Below are 14742 nucleotides of genomic sequence, written 5' to 3' on the forward strand. Positions count from 1 at the left end.
TCTATTCTCCAAGTCCTCGATTCTCTCTGTATAATCTTGTATCAGGCGGGACAATTGTTCTAGTTCAACCCGAACTTTCCTGGTGCCCCTCCTCCACCTCTGCCACCCGGGCTTCCAGCTCACCCGTGCGCCGCGAGAGTTCCGAGGTCACCGCCTTTATGCCTGCTATTTGTGTCGATAACTGATCAAATTGTGGGGGCTAATGCCCGCACAACTGCTCCGTAAGCTCCGGTATGAGCGTCTCACCATTATGGCTGGAAGGAGAATGTGCCGGCGAAACCGGCGCCATGTTGGATTCGACAGCTCTTGTTTTGTCTTCCTTTTCTTTCCACTTTTTCGCCGTTTGAGCCATCAGAGATCTCGTAATATACTTGTCCATATATTAAGAAAGCTGTTTTACGCAGTTGGGGAGATTTTCAAGGGCGGGGATCGCCAGTTAAGTTGCTTTTTGAACGAGGCTTTGAGCAGCTAGAGTAGAGCACGTCTTCTGCCGCTCACTGCATCACGTGACCCCCAAGGCTCAGATGTTATAAAAAAAAATAGAAAGCTTGGCATCAGGTTAGAATAGTGGAAAAGTGACATCCCAGGAAAGCACTAGGGCATCCTTGGGGGCACTGCAGTGGACTTTAATAAAATGCTCCCAGGCTACATATCTCCCATTGCTCCCTTACCTTGTCTGCTGAGCCCCCCCAAAACCCACTACCCCCAACTGTACACCACTACCATAGCCCTTATAGGTGAAGGGAGCACCATATGTGGGTACAGTGGGTTTCTGGTGGGTTTTGGAGGGCTCACAGTTTCCTCCACAAGTGTAACAAATAGGGGGAGATAGAAGCCTGGGTCCACCTGTCTGCAGTGCACTGCACCACTATTAGACTACTCCAGGGACCTGCATGCTATTCTAATTGACCTGAGTATAACATCTGAGGCTGGCATAGAGGCTGGCAAGTAATATTTTTAACCATATTTTTTGGGGGTGGGAGGGGAATAGTGGACCACTGGGGGGAGTAAGGGAGGTGACTCCGAGTCCCTTCAGTGGTCATATGGTCATTTGGGGCACCTCTTGTGTTTTAGTAGAGGAGTAGCCTAGTGGTTAGTGCTGCAGATTTCGATCCTGGGGAAGTGAGTTCAATTCCCACTGCAGCTATTCACTATTAAAACAGGTCTAGCTCAAAACATCTGTCTTGGACGTCTTTGGTTTTGTTCCATTATTGCTGAAAGACGTCCATGTCTTAGGAATGCCCAAGTCCCGCCTTGAACACGCCCCCTTGAGATTTGGACGTCCTTCTGATGGACTTCAGAGAAAGACTTCCAAAAAGAGGTTTCAATAATACTGATTTGGACGTTTATGGGAGATAAATATCCAAATGCTGACTGACTTATGTCATTTTTTGGACATGTATCTCTTTTGAAAATGAGCCTGATATTCACCTATTGAAGTCATTCATAAGAATACTGAAGTGAATTTAAAATAGATATATTTTGATATTTTTATAAATTGCTTACGTTCACTCTGTTTCTTAATGGAGGGGGGTTGTTGTTTTTTTTTTTTTAATTGACCAGAGTGACCAACATTCTTTTTTAAGCTGAAATGTCTGGCAGAAACTTCTTCCTCCATTATCTTATTTTTAGATATTTGACAAATGTGGAAGTTTTGACGGTTTTTACCATTATCTTTCCTAGTTCTCTGTTTCCTTTCTATTATATTACTGAATTTATGAACACGAAACTTATATTTTTCTTCAACATTTTAAATGTCTTTGTTAGAAATTAATTAATAAAAAGTTTCACATTTAGCATTTGTGGGCTCATAGCACGCCACTGTCATCCACAGCCAGAAACAGTCCTCCCTATTGTCACTCCAACCCTGATCAAGTACATAATTGGAGCATTCCCCCCAACAGCCCCACCACTCACTATCACTCAGAGCAATACCCCCATAGTTATGGTTGTCACCTACACCCAGAACAGACTATTAGTTGAGAGTCCTTATTACCGAGGCTCTGGAGCGGTGTTCTCCTGGCATTTGAGCTGTATCAGCACCCTGTGGTTGCCATTCTTAGGGGCCCTTTTACTAAGCCGCATAGGTGCCTATGCGCCGCCCAATGTGTGCCAGTTTGGAACTACTGCTCGGCTACTACGTGGCCCAGGCGATAATTTCATGTTTCATTTTTTATGCACACGCGGAAACTTTCTGGCATGTGGTGCTAACCGGTATGGTTCAGATAGAAATTGCTGTTCTAGGTTTATAATAATTTTTCTTTTGGGAAACCTATTAACTGTGATAGTAAATGTTTTATATATTTAAAAAAAAAGGCCTGAAAGTGCATGGTATGTAATGAGTCACTAACAAAGGGCCCGGGCTTTCTAGTTTCTTGAACTGATGCACAGAGAATCCTCATAAATTGGCTAGCGTTTGATTAATCATTTTTTTTGTGTGGATGAATCTTATCTTGGACAGGTTAGGTATATGCATTGTTCCCCACTTGTGGTCTTGGGGTAATCTCCTTTTTCTCATGCATAATAGAATAGTGTTTTTTTAATACTAAAATTAGGAGCAAACTACCTAAAAAACAGACAAAACCAAGCAATATAAAGAGTTTTGCATTTTCATCGCTAGAGAACACAATAGCCAAAGGTAATAGGTGCAAAGAAGAATTTGAATGCAAATAGATACTCTCTCAGGATGTCTGTTATGCAAATTATTGTTCAGCTTCAAGACATTGCATGTCCTGTACTCCTTTAATAGGCAAATAAGACTGCTATACTTTAAGATAACTCCTACTGAAACATGCATTCTGCCATATTTCTACTAGTGCAATATTACTCACATATCTGTATTTTTCTACAAAGTATGAACAGTTTATCAAATTTTGACAGTGGGATTAAATACTGTAGAAGTTGTCGCCTTGTATATTGAAGGTGTTCAGCAGTTCTTATATTTCATGTCCTTTTGCTTCTGGTGGCTGTTACCCATTTCTAGATACATTTAAAATACTTCCTTATTACATACTGTGTTCTTCATATATTTGTATCGTCCTGTCTGCAATTGCTGATTCAAAGACACAAGTCCATCAGATACACAAGTTTCTCAGCTTTCTTCCTGAAGCTTCTTGTGTTACCTCCTGTTTCTCACTGTTTTCCCCCCTGAGGATATATGCTATGGACAAATGCCAGAGAGGGATAGAATAGGATTCTGAGCACATGTTAAGGGGCAGTTATAGACAACCCCCTAAGGGGTGTGAAAGAAGCCAGCAAATAAAAGATAGGTTTGATCTTTTTGCGGGCAATGTGTAGCTTTATTGTTCTTCTTCTAATGACAGAATTGGCAGATAAAATTGAATATAGTCCCAACATAGAAATTCTAACTCCAGTCTGTAGTTTTTTTTTTTCTTAAATGGGGAATGGCTGACAATGGCTGAACCCTTGAGAAAAAATATTTTTTGTAAAGGTCCTTTGGATGGTGTAATTGGGATATAAAGATTTTTTTAATATGAAAAGAATGAGAAATATATCAATTTGGATTCTGATTTATTAGAATGAACATAATCTTTAAAATAGCAGAATTTCCCTTGCAAATTAACCTGTTTAGATTTATTTCAGAATATAGATTCTACCAGTAGAATTTTTGGTGTACTGTATATAAGGATACAGTACACTGGAATATAAGTTTTTATTGCGCAAAACATTTGTGGTAGCTGGTTAAATTACTTCTGTAGGACTGTCTGTTGATATTCGGCAACACAACTGGTTTGTGCTGCTGAATATTGCTACGGGCTGCTAAACTGAAAACCGTCTCCTCTTGTGGGTGGTGTGGAGGCGGAGTCAGCCCTTATGCGCTTAAGTGCTGATATTCAGCACTTGAACTACCTAAAGGGTCCTTTTACTAAGGTGCGCTGAAAATGGCTTACAGTAGTGTAGGCGCGGGTTTTGGGTGTGCAACGATCCATTTTTCAACGCGCCTTTTAAAAAAAGTCTTCAATTTTTGCTGAAAATGGACGTGCAGCAAAATCAAAATTACTGTGCATCGCTTTTGGGCCTGCGACCTTACCACCAGCCATTGACCTAGCGGGAAAGTTTCACACGGTAACTTGGTGGTAATGACCTACACGCGTCAAATGCCACTTTTCGCACGTCAGATACGTGCATCCAAAAATAAAAATGGGGTTTTTTTTGGGCCGTAGCGTATCGGATGCAAGCCAAAAATGAAATTACCGCAAGAGCCACACAGTAGTCGGGTGGTAACTCCATTTTGGCGCACGTTGAGTGCACATAGATGCTTACGCGGCTTAGTAAAAGGACCCCTAAGTTAACTAGACAAATCAGACCAAGAGGAGATGGTAAGTGGTGCCATGCTAGTAACAGACAGGCAGTGCATGTTAGGAGGAGGAGTCTAAGGTAGTAAAATAATGGCAGGCAACAATTCCTGCAGAGGTGCCCCTCCCTTACTCTCCCAGTGGTCACTAACCCCCTCCCACCCTCAAAAATCATTTTAAAAATATTCTTTGCCAGCCTCGATGTGAGACTCAGATGTCATATTCAGGTCCATCACAGCAGTATGCAGGTACCTGGAGCAGTTTTAGTGGGTGCAGAGCACTTCAGGCAGGCGGACCCATGCCCATCCCCCTCCCTACCGGTTACGTTTTGGAGGAAACAGCGAGCCCTCCAAAACCCACCAGAAACCCACTGTACCCACATGTAGGTGCCCCCCTTCACCCATAAGGGCTATGGTAGTGGTGTAACAGTTGGAGGTAGTGGGTTTTAGGGGGGGGTTGGGAGCTCAGCAGGCAAGGTAAGGGAGCTATGTTCCTGGCAGCATTTTTATGAAGTCCATTGTAGTGCCCCCTAGGGTGCCCGGTTGGTGTCCTGGCATGTGAGGGGGACCAGTGCACTACAAATGCTGGCTCCTCCCATGACCAAAGGGCTTGCATTTAGTCGTTTCTGAGATGGGCGTCCTTGGTTTCCATTATCGCCGAAATCAGAAACGACCTAGGTATGACCATCTCTAAGGACGACCAAAATTTCAAGATTTGGGCGTCCCCTACTGTATTATCGAAACGAAAGATGGACGTCCATCTTGTTTTGATAATACTGGTTTCCCCGCCCTCCATCGGAACATTTTGCGAGGACGTCCTCAACAAAACTTGGGTATCCCTTTCAATTATGCCCCTCCTTGTCTTCCAAGTGCAACAGAAACCCACTAAGAAGTAAGGGACAAAAGTCCATATGCCAATTCAAAGTGGTCTATTTTTAGTGAGATTTAACTGAAGAAATGACTGTTCTTACGCCAAATCTCAATGCAAACTTGTCTTTCTGTAGATGATGCAAAGATTTGCAACGGAGTGTAAACTCCAGAGGGAATAAAAAATTAAAATAATACTCTAATGTTTAGCAGTTCAAATTTAATGCAAAGAAATGTAGATGATGCATTTGGGGTGTGGAAATTCAAAGCAGCTCTATGTGATAGCAGATCAGAGGGGGCTATAGTATATGACGATCTCCAGGTGGTGAAAAAAATGTGGCCAAAGCCAGAAGGATGCTAGGCTGCATAGAGAGAGGCATAACCAGCAGGTGGTGGTAATGCCCTTGTATAGGTGATGTAGTAAGGCCCCGCTTGGAGCACTGTGTTTGGGTTGGAGGCTGTGTCTTGCTAAGGACATAAAGAGACATGAAGCAGTTCAGAGGAAGGTGACAAAAATGGTATGGGGTTTGCACCAAAAGATGTATGAGAACAAATTTGAATATGTATACCCTGGAGCAGTGGTTCTCAAAACTGTTCTGGGGGACCACCAGCTAGTCAGGTTTTCAGGATATCCTTAATGAATATATAAATGAGAAAGATATGAATGCCTGTCACCTCATTTGTATGCAAATCTCTTTCATGCACATAGAGATATTCTGAAAAATCCTACTGGCTGGTGATCCCTTAGAAAAGATTTGAGAACCACTGCCCTAGTGGAAAGAAGAGTCAGGGAGATATAATACATACGTTAAATATTTGAAAGGTATTATATACAAAGTCTTTTTCAGAGGTGGAGAAGTGGTAAATCTAGAGGTTATGAATTGAAGTTACAGCGTGGTAGATTTAGGAGAAATATCAGAAAATATATTTGACATAGGGTGGTGATAGATGCCTGGAATACCCTCCCAGTGAGGTGTTATGGACAAAAACAGTGATGGAATTCAAAAATATGTGGGATAAACACAGAGGATCTCAATATAGAAAGAGGTTGGAATCAAAGCAAAACTTGAATTACCTTCACACTTGGGCATAGAGGGGTGCAAGTATAACTCTTGTAGCTTTGTTGGGCAGACTGAATGGATGGACCCTACAGGGTCTCTATCTGCTCTATCATTTGCTATGTTAACACATTTCAAGAGTAAATTAAGTCTTTAAATGAAAGAAGGGAGTAATCCTGCCTTATCAATAGATTTAAACTGTTGTCCCTTGCACACCACAGGGCATTACATTAGATTAAGCTTCTCAGTGCTACATGCATGATTGTCCTCTAGTTGGTGAGATGTTATCTATGAATAGTAAGGTTCATTAGCTTTTGTCAAACCAAATTTGCATTTTGATGGGTGACCACACCCACATCTGGTCATATGATCCGTGTGTCACCCACTCTCCACCCAAGCCTTGCGCTTCCTGCCCTGTTTGAGGATGGAATCCCTAGTGATAGATTTAAAAAAATCTACTGTCATTAAAGTCTATGGACTCCTTCCTTTCCAGGTCTGTCCTGCAAATATGGTAGTGTTTCAGGCACTGTTTGCTCAGCTGTGGCAGATAGTGGCTGACGTTGGAAACTAATGGTTTCTACACATCCTCTGAGAAAATCTTTGGGGATGTATGCAGGGATGAGCAGAGTCCAAAACTGTTTCAAAAGTCGATCACAGCATAGGAGCCAACTTTTCAAAATTAGTGGGGGTGCTAAGCTCAGTAGAAATAACCCTTCCCTGGACACATACAAGGAATTTTCTTAATATTGGGGGTGCTCAAGCACCCACAGAGTTGGCTCCTATGGATCACAGAATGTAGATGTGTGGCATCCAAGAGGGTGTGGGTTGCAGTATTTGGGATTCTGTAGAAGTTTAGAAAAGTTCCTGGAAGAAAATCCATTAAAAATTGAGCTATGAGAAGTTTGATCTACCTTTTGAGATGATCTTGGTAATTGCGACCTGGACTGGTGGACTGCATTCTGACATGCCAGAGAGGTGTCTCAAGCCACTACTGCCATTCTCTAAAGACTATTTTCCTTCTCTCCTATTCTCATCCTCCTCACTTTTGCTAAGAACTGAGACACATATCTTTTAAAGTCCTAATTACTTTTCTGCAGCTAGTTTGCTGTTAACTTAAATCTTTCCTCTGGAGTTCATGATAACAAAATGGATAAAACTGATAGGACGCAACACTGCAGATAAACACAGTGTTCAGCAATAAAGAACAAAAACCAGAAAGCCAATAGGAAAAGTATACATTTCTCTTGCTCAGTATTGACTTTGGTTAATCCTATATGATCTGCAGAGAAATACCAAGGTCCCCAACATAGCTGAGGATCAGTGGGGCAAGGAAAGGGAATATCTTAAATAACTGGCATGACCCTTATCTCAAAAAATCAGCTTTATTATTACCAGGTGCAGAGGAGGGAAAAGAATGGAGCTATCAGCTACAGTGGCTGCAGCAGTAAGATACATTCAGGATACACCCGTATATTTGATCCATATAATTTTGAATATATTTTTAAAAGCTATGTATAATGTTACATTTTGAAATTTTCTGCTGTTAAAATATTTATTCTTTAAACACTGTAAAAATGTGAAAAGGTGCTCTTAGCCTCATGCCATTTGAGATAAAAGGTTAATAAATCCATATCCATCTTCTGGTTTGGTCTGTTCATGCTACTGTGTGAAAAAAAAAATTAAGAGCTGATTCATTATGCTTTTTTTCCATGTTCAGAAGAGGAAAAGACTCTTAAAGCAGAAGGCTATAAATATGCAGTATAAATTATCAGAACCTTTTTTGCAGGTAATAAGCATATTTAAAGACCCTATTTTGCCTTAGAATCTATGTCGTACTCTTATTTTTCTGTATTCCGATTGAACCTATTCCCACATGCAAAACTTAGATACTTCAGTGACTACTTCTTTCAAATTGTAAGATGATGATCTTATAGCTGTCATTAGGAGGCATGAAAATGGAGAGCATTCATATTTGTGTGTTTAATGTTTATGGCTGTTGGTAAGATTGCCCCTGGGTATTTAAATACTTTGGTGACTGAATATGTTACTGGGCAGTTACACTCATCCCAGTTGAAGTTTTGGCTTACCCATGTTGTCAATAATATGTTTAGTCATTACTAGGTGTGGCTTTTATGTACAAGGTCCTATGTTGTGGAAATCACTACTACAAGCTTTGCATTCTGAATTGAACTGTATAGTTTTTCGAAAAAACCTGAAATCTTCCCCCCCCCCCCCCCCCCCCCCCCCCCCCCCCCCCGGTTTACTAAGCTGGGCTGTGAATACTCTGTGTTGGCATTCTTACATTAACAGGGGGGTTAATTATTTAGTAGGGTTGACTGAGCCTATAGAAGGTAGGTATAGGTTAATGTGTGATAGGGAGGGGGTGGATACAGTAGGAATTTTGTATGTCAATTTATTGTAATTTTAATTGTAGCGTACTTCTGTGTGAGATTATGTTGTGAAATATGTAAGTGAATAAATACATTGAAAAAAATAAAACTTCAAATAAAAAAAAAAAGCAAAAAAGGAGCAGAAAAAAAATCCAAATCACACTTTATTACAAAAAAACAAAACATTATTTAAAAATGATAAAACTCAAGATGACTGTGTTTTGACATATTCTGCATCATGGGTACAAATATTCAGTTAATCACAATAATGTTCAATATTCATAACAATATCAAGTTTCTGGCAACACACTAAAGAAATATCAATAAAATAAATCATAAAGAATTAATGAAAAATAATCACTGAAAATTTAACACTCTTAAGCACGATTCTATAAGGGGTATGCATCCTGAATAGATTCACACTTAGCGCATAACTGTTCCTAACTGTAAGTGCCTGCACTTAGACCTGCTATGAGGTATGATTCTATGTGTATGCGCATAAAATTTTGGAACGTCCCTGGAACGCCTTAAAAATGCCCCAACCATGCCCCCAAATTGTTACACGCTTTAGGATTTACACGTAGATTGTTCTAGAATATGATATACACATAAATCCTAATCATGGCCAAATAGTGCTGATAATTGGTTGTCACCAATTATCAGCGCTGATTGGCTCGTTATTCAGTTAAGTTATGCATGTTAAATTGAGCGTTGGCCCCATTTAACTTGCATAATACTAGGCCGTATTTTGTGACTATTAGATTTTGTTGTGAATGGCTGAATATTTGTGCCTCTCATTCAGTGATATAGAGGCATTATAATAAGTCTGTCTTATTTTCTCTCCCTTTCCTAATAATCCCTAGCATTCTGTTTGCTTTTTTTTCCACTGAACAAAGAGTGCGCACACTGAGCAGAAGACTTCAATGTATTGTCTACAATACATTGTCCTAGATCTTTTTCTGGGTGCTAGTGGAACCTAGCATCAAGTAGCTATGATTTGGATTATTCTTCTTAATGTGCATCATTTGCACTTCATGTCCACATTAAATTTCATCTGCCATTTGGATGCCCAGTCTTCCAATTTTCTAAGGTCTTCCTGAAATCTAGCTACACTACATTAATCAGCTTACCTTTTTTCCAGATGTTTATCATTCCCTTCAAAGAAATGAGTAAAGTGGTGAGGCAAGATTTCCCTTGGTTGAATTCATGCTGACTCTGTCCCATTAAACTGTTTGTCTATGTATTTGATAATTTCTTTCTTTATAATAGTTTCCACTATTTTGTCTGACACTGACATCAGGTTTAGCAGTTTTTAATTTTCAGGATCACCCCTGAAACCCTTTTTAAAATTGGTGTAACATTAGCCACCCTCCAGTCTTCGGGTACTACACACAATTTTAATGACAGATTACAGATAACTAATAACAGATCCGCAGTTTCATATTGAGTTTTTTCAGTACCCCGGTGTTTATACCATCTGGTCTAGGTGATCTGTTACTCTTTAACTTGGTTCAGTATGTCTTCCAGGTTCACTGAAATTTGTTTCAATTCCTCAGCATCATCACCCTTGAAAACTATTTCTGGCACAGGAAAATCTCTTACATCCACTTCAGTAAAGACCAAAGCAAAGAATTTATTCAGTCTGTCCACAGTGGCTTTGTCCTTCAAGTGCCCCGTTTACTCCTTGATTATGTAACAGTCCCATTGATTCCCTCTCATGCTCTCTGCTTTTGATATACCTGAAAAAGTTATTACTATGAGTTTTGCCTCTGCAGCAAGTTTGTCTTCAGATTCTCTTTTAGCCTTCTTTATCAATGCTTTACATCTAGCATGCCAGTGCTTATGCTGATCCTTGTTTTCTTTATTTGTATCCTTTTTCTATTTTTAAAAGATGTTCTTTTGGCTCCTTATAGCCTCTTTCACTTTACTTTCTAACCACACTGACTGTCATTTGCTCTTCTTTGCACCTTTATTAATATGTGGGATTCATCTGGTCTAGTCTTCCAAGATGATATTTTTGAACAACATCCATGTCTGATTTAAAGTCCTAACCTTTGTGGCTGCTTCTTTTAGCTTTTCTTTTTTTAACCAGTTTTCTCATTTTCTTAGTGACTGCAGTTATTAACAAATTCGATCATGTTACAGCGCTGCGTACGTCTAGTGCACTATAGAAATGATAAGTAGTAGTAGTAGTAGTTATGATCAGTGTTTCCCATTGAACTCAATACCATTACCTCTCATACTAAGTCCTGCATTCCAGTAAGGCAGGGTCTCCAAACCTATCCTGGGGGAACCCCAACCAGTCAGGTTTTCAGGATATCCACAATGAATATGCATGATATTGATTTGCATACCAAGGAGGTAGTGTATGTAAATTGATCTCATGAATATTTAATATGGATATAGCCTGCCTTGGTGGGATTATGTGGGATATAAATGTTCATAATAAATAAATAACTTTTAAACAATTCCACAGACGCTACAGACTTCACCAGTTTTAAAATGCAAAATAATGAAAAAAGGTTCACCAGAACTTTGAAAAAAAAAAAACCATTTTAACCATAGTCTCAACTGAGTATCAGTTCAGGAATAGAAGCCAACACTTATCTTTGCCTGGAAGGATGACAAATTCCCTACATTTTGACTGTTTTCAATAATATTCTGCCAAAAATAATAAGTTTTCTCTCCGGTAGACAGATCTAAACTGTCTTCAGGTTAAGATATCCTAAGAAAGACCCTTCATTTCACTTGCTGGCTTCTTCAGAGGAACAACAAAAGTATATTCAAAATGCGCTTACTGTTACCTCAGCCGAAACAGCTCACTGGCAGCACACATATTCAAAGTTTTTCAAAATGGAGCTGACTTAAACCTCCTCAGACAGGAAATCCAAAATAGGCCAATGGCAAGTTGGCTGGAAATGCTTCTGCATGCCCCCAGTTCACTGTACAACAAATAAGTATGTTGTGATTGTGTCTCTGTTTCCCCCTATTTTGTTGGTAATTGAAATGCGAGCCAAAATGGACTTAACGCCTGACTGCCGCGTGGCTCTTGCGGTAATTTCATTTTTGGTGCGCTTCTGCTACGCACATCTGAAAAAATATTTTTTTATTTTCCAAGTGGCATCTGACACACTTAGGTGATTACCACCCAAATTCTTTACCACTAGTAAAGGTGGTAAGGTCTGAGACCCAAAATGGATGCACGGCAATTTTGATTTTGCCACACGTCCGTTTTCAGGAAGAAAAAAAGAGGCCTCTTTTACAGGCGCTCTGAAAAATAATTCTGCGCATGCCCGAAACCCCCACCTACACTACTGCAGGCCACATTTTACTGCGGCTTAGTAAAAGGACCCCTACATTTGCTAGCTTCCCTAATTTCTGTTAACACTTCTTCATCTTTCTGTTTGTTCTGGCCTGACTGATAGTAGCTTAACCCTACCAGTATACGCCTTCCCTTCACACATGAATTTCTATCCATAAGGATTCCATATTGCTTTATTCAATTCATCCTTTAACATATAGCTCAACCCTCCCTTTAATTTGATACATCTTATCTTCATGATTTAATTTGTACCCTAGTAACAGTATCCAACCCATTGGTTGGTCTCCTTCCACCAGGTCTCTGAGATGCTTATTATAGCTACCTCTTCATGTAGTGCTTTATACTCTAATTCTTCCATCTTATTTTTTAGGCTTCTAGCATTTGTATACAAATTGTATTTTTTTTCCTTGTATTTACACACTGCTTATAAGTTGAGATGGATAATTTGCAACCTTTACTCTGATCTCCCTTTAAATGTTCCTGGCTTTCTTTCACCTTTATTGAAACCTCACTACCAAAACAGGACATTGTAAGGAATCTTGATAGAATTTTTCAAGGATACCTCACTCCGAACCCTGCATTCCTGAGCGATTGTCAGCTTCTCTTCCCCCCTCCCATTTAAGTTTAAAAGCTGCTCTATCTTCTTTTTAAAGATAACATGTTTGATTGTGTTGGGTTGTGCAAAAGTCATGCTAAAACCTTCATATAACAAGTCTATCAAAAATCTTTATACTAAAGGGTAAGTGAAGATGGGGGGAGGGTCCCTTCTACCAAGTTATGCCACCTGCTGTAGGCTGAAATGAGCCTTTACTGAGTTTTACTTCAATCCAATATTAAACATGAGGTGAGAGAGAACAGATCTGGAATTGATCTTTTTTGCTTCCCTGGCACCATCGAGTGAAGTGAGAGAATTTGGAACAATACTGCTTCCTAGGGGATGACTGATGGCTCCCACTAGTGCAACCTAAGATTCCTGGATACCTGGGAATGAGAAGATTAGCCATCGTTCAAAATCCATGCCATGAGAGCTAGAGATTTTTAATTGGTCTGGAGGAGATGTCCCCTGTCCTGTATCAGAAGAAGTAATTCTTTAGGCAGATGTTAGTGAGGTGAGCCATGGGAATCAAACTTGGCAGTCAGAATTATGTGAACTGAGTTTCTGATCATTTTCTGAATGATCCTGATATAAACAGGATCAACAGGAAGTCAAACAGGAGATCTTGACTAAAGGATATGGAAAAAGGATCTGGTGCAGATCTTTTCACAGGTGGTCGTTGGATGTTTTTGTACAGAGAGCTCCTCTGTTTAGTCAAAGCTGGTAAACTAAACATGAGTTAATGGATTTCTGAGTTTTCAAAAAATATATAAAGCAATTGTTTTGAATGCCTATAAATATTAATAAACTTTTATTTTATATGCCATTCTTAATGTAGTATGGTTTATTCTTATATGTTATTATATGTATTTTGAGTTATGGTAATTGTTTGGTACTTGGGTCAAATTTGTTTTTGGGGGGGAGCTGAATCAAAGTAGACAAGTAGTATCACATAGTTAATGTGGAGAAAGAAGAGAGAATTTAAACACAAAATATTTTCATCGCTTTTGCAGTTGCTCAGTTGGAGGCGGAAGCTGTAAAGGATTTCAGTGGATCGTTAACTTCATCTGTCCTCAGAAGGCCAGAAGTTCATAGTAGTTTGGATAATTCTGTACAACACAATTCATCCCAGTCTTCAGTCGATCAGTTTGCTACTGCTGTAAGGACATCTATGAGGTTGCAGAAAGTAAAACAAAAGCTGGATTCTGTTATGGTATGTCAAACTACTTTCATCCTCCATGTTAAAATTGAGAACTTTTCTACTTGGTATGTTTTGCTATTTTGCCTAACACAATTTTTCCGTCAGTAAGCAGGGTTGAATGAACCGCACAAGTTGACGTTATTTAGTGATACCTGGATTGAACACCTAGGCATCTGTCCTCTCAGTATCAGCATTTGTGTTTTTCTGCTCTGCCAAACAGAAGTGAAAACAAAGCTCTCCCTAAATATTTTGATGAAGAGAATTTTCTTCATTTTACAGGACTGTCTTTGTCTTTTTTCTTCTGTTTATTTGTTTTCATTCTTGGTCTCCGATGCTTATCACTGTAGCTAGGGTTTGTGTCACCAGTGGTTTTCCTGTGCTGGGGATCACTTAGGACTGGCGCATAAAAGGGGGGGGGGGGGGGGGGAGGTGACCGAAAAGGTGTCACTCATGCTGTCACTATTGTTTGCTGCCATTTCTGCTCCTTCACCTACTGCATCACCACTGCTCCTTTTCTTCTGGTGCTCCTTTCTGCCACCTAAATCACCAGCTTCTTCTTCCAGTAAGTCAGTGTGTTGTACTGAAGGGTTCTTTTTATCCATGGGTTACAAAGAGTAGCTTGCATGTAAGCATCCTCCTTTGTAAGGGGTTTCAACCTTTTTTCCACTTGAACATGCAAGGAGTCCACTAACACCAAAACCTTCACTTTGAATTTCTGTTGCTGCTGAAAAACTTTCAGCTTCACCTGTAGAATATTTAGTATTGGGGTGACAAGGCTTAGAATAGTCTTCTGGAACTCCATTCATCCTTGAACTACTTCAGGACATCTATGCCTGAATCTTATTTTTCCAATCCTGACACCTCAGGGGGCTTTTGATACCAATTTTGACCTCCAATGGTATCCATTAGAGGGCTGCCTGTTGCTTCACTAACCTCTCCAACATCAGATAAGTGGAATTTTATCTGATACCAACATCCCGAATGAGTTGGTGCA

General features: G+C 39.8%; 1 protein-coding gene across 1 annotated transcript in view; it reads left to right on the plus strand.

The window, feature by feature from the left end:
- The window catches only part of AHI1 (Abelson helper integration site 1), a 683164-nt gene that overhangs the window by 374526 nt on the left and 293896 nt on the right, over positions 1-14742 (plus strand). The window contains 1 exon segment of the mRNA XM_030195101.1: positions 13561-13760. Coding sequence (XP_030050961.1) covers positions 13561-13760 — 200 coding nt within the window.

Source organism: Microcaecilia unicolor, chromosome 3 (genome assembly GCF_901765095.1).
Source record: "Microcaecilia unicolor chromosome 3, aMicUni1.1, whole genome shotgun sequence".
NCBI classification, from domain to species: domain Eukaryota; kingdom Metazoa; phylum Chordata; class Amphibia; order Gymnophiona; family Siphonopidae; genus Microcaecilia; species Microcaecilia unicolor.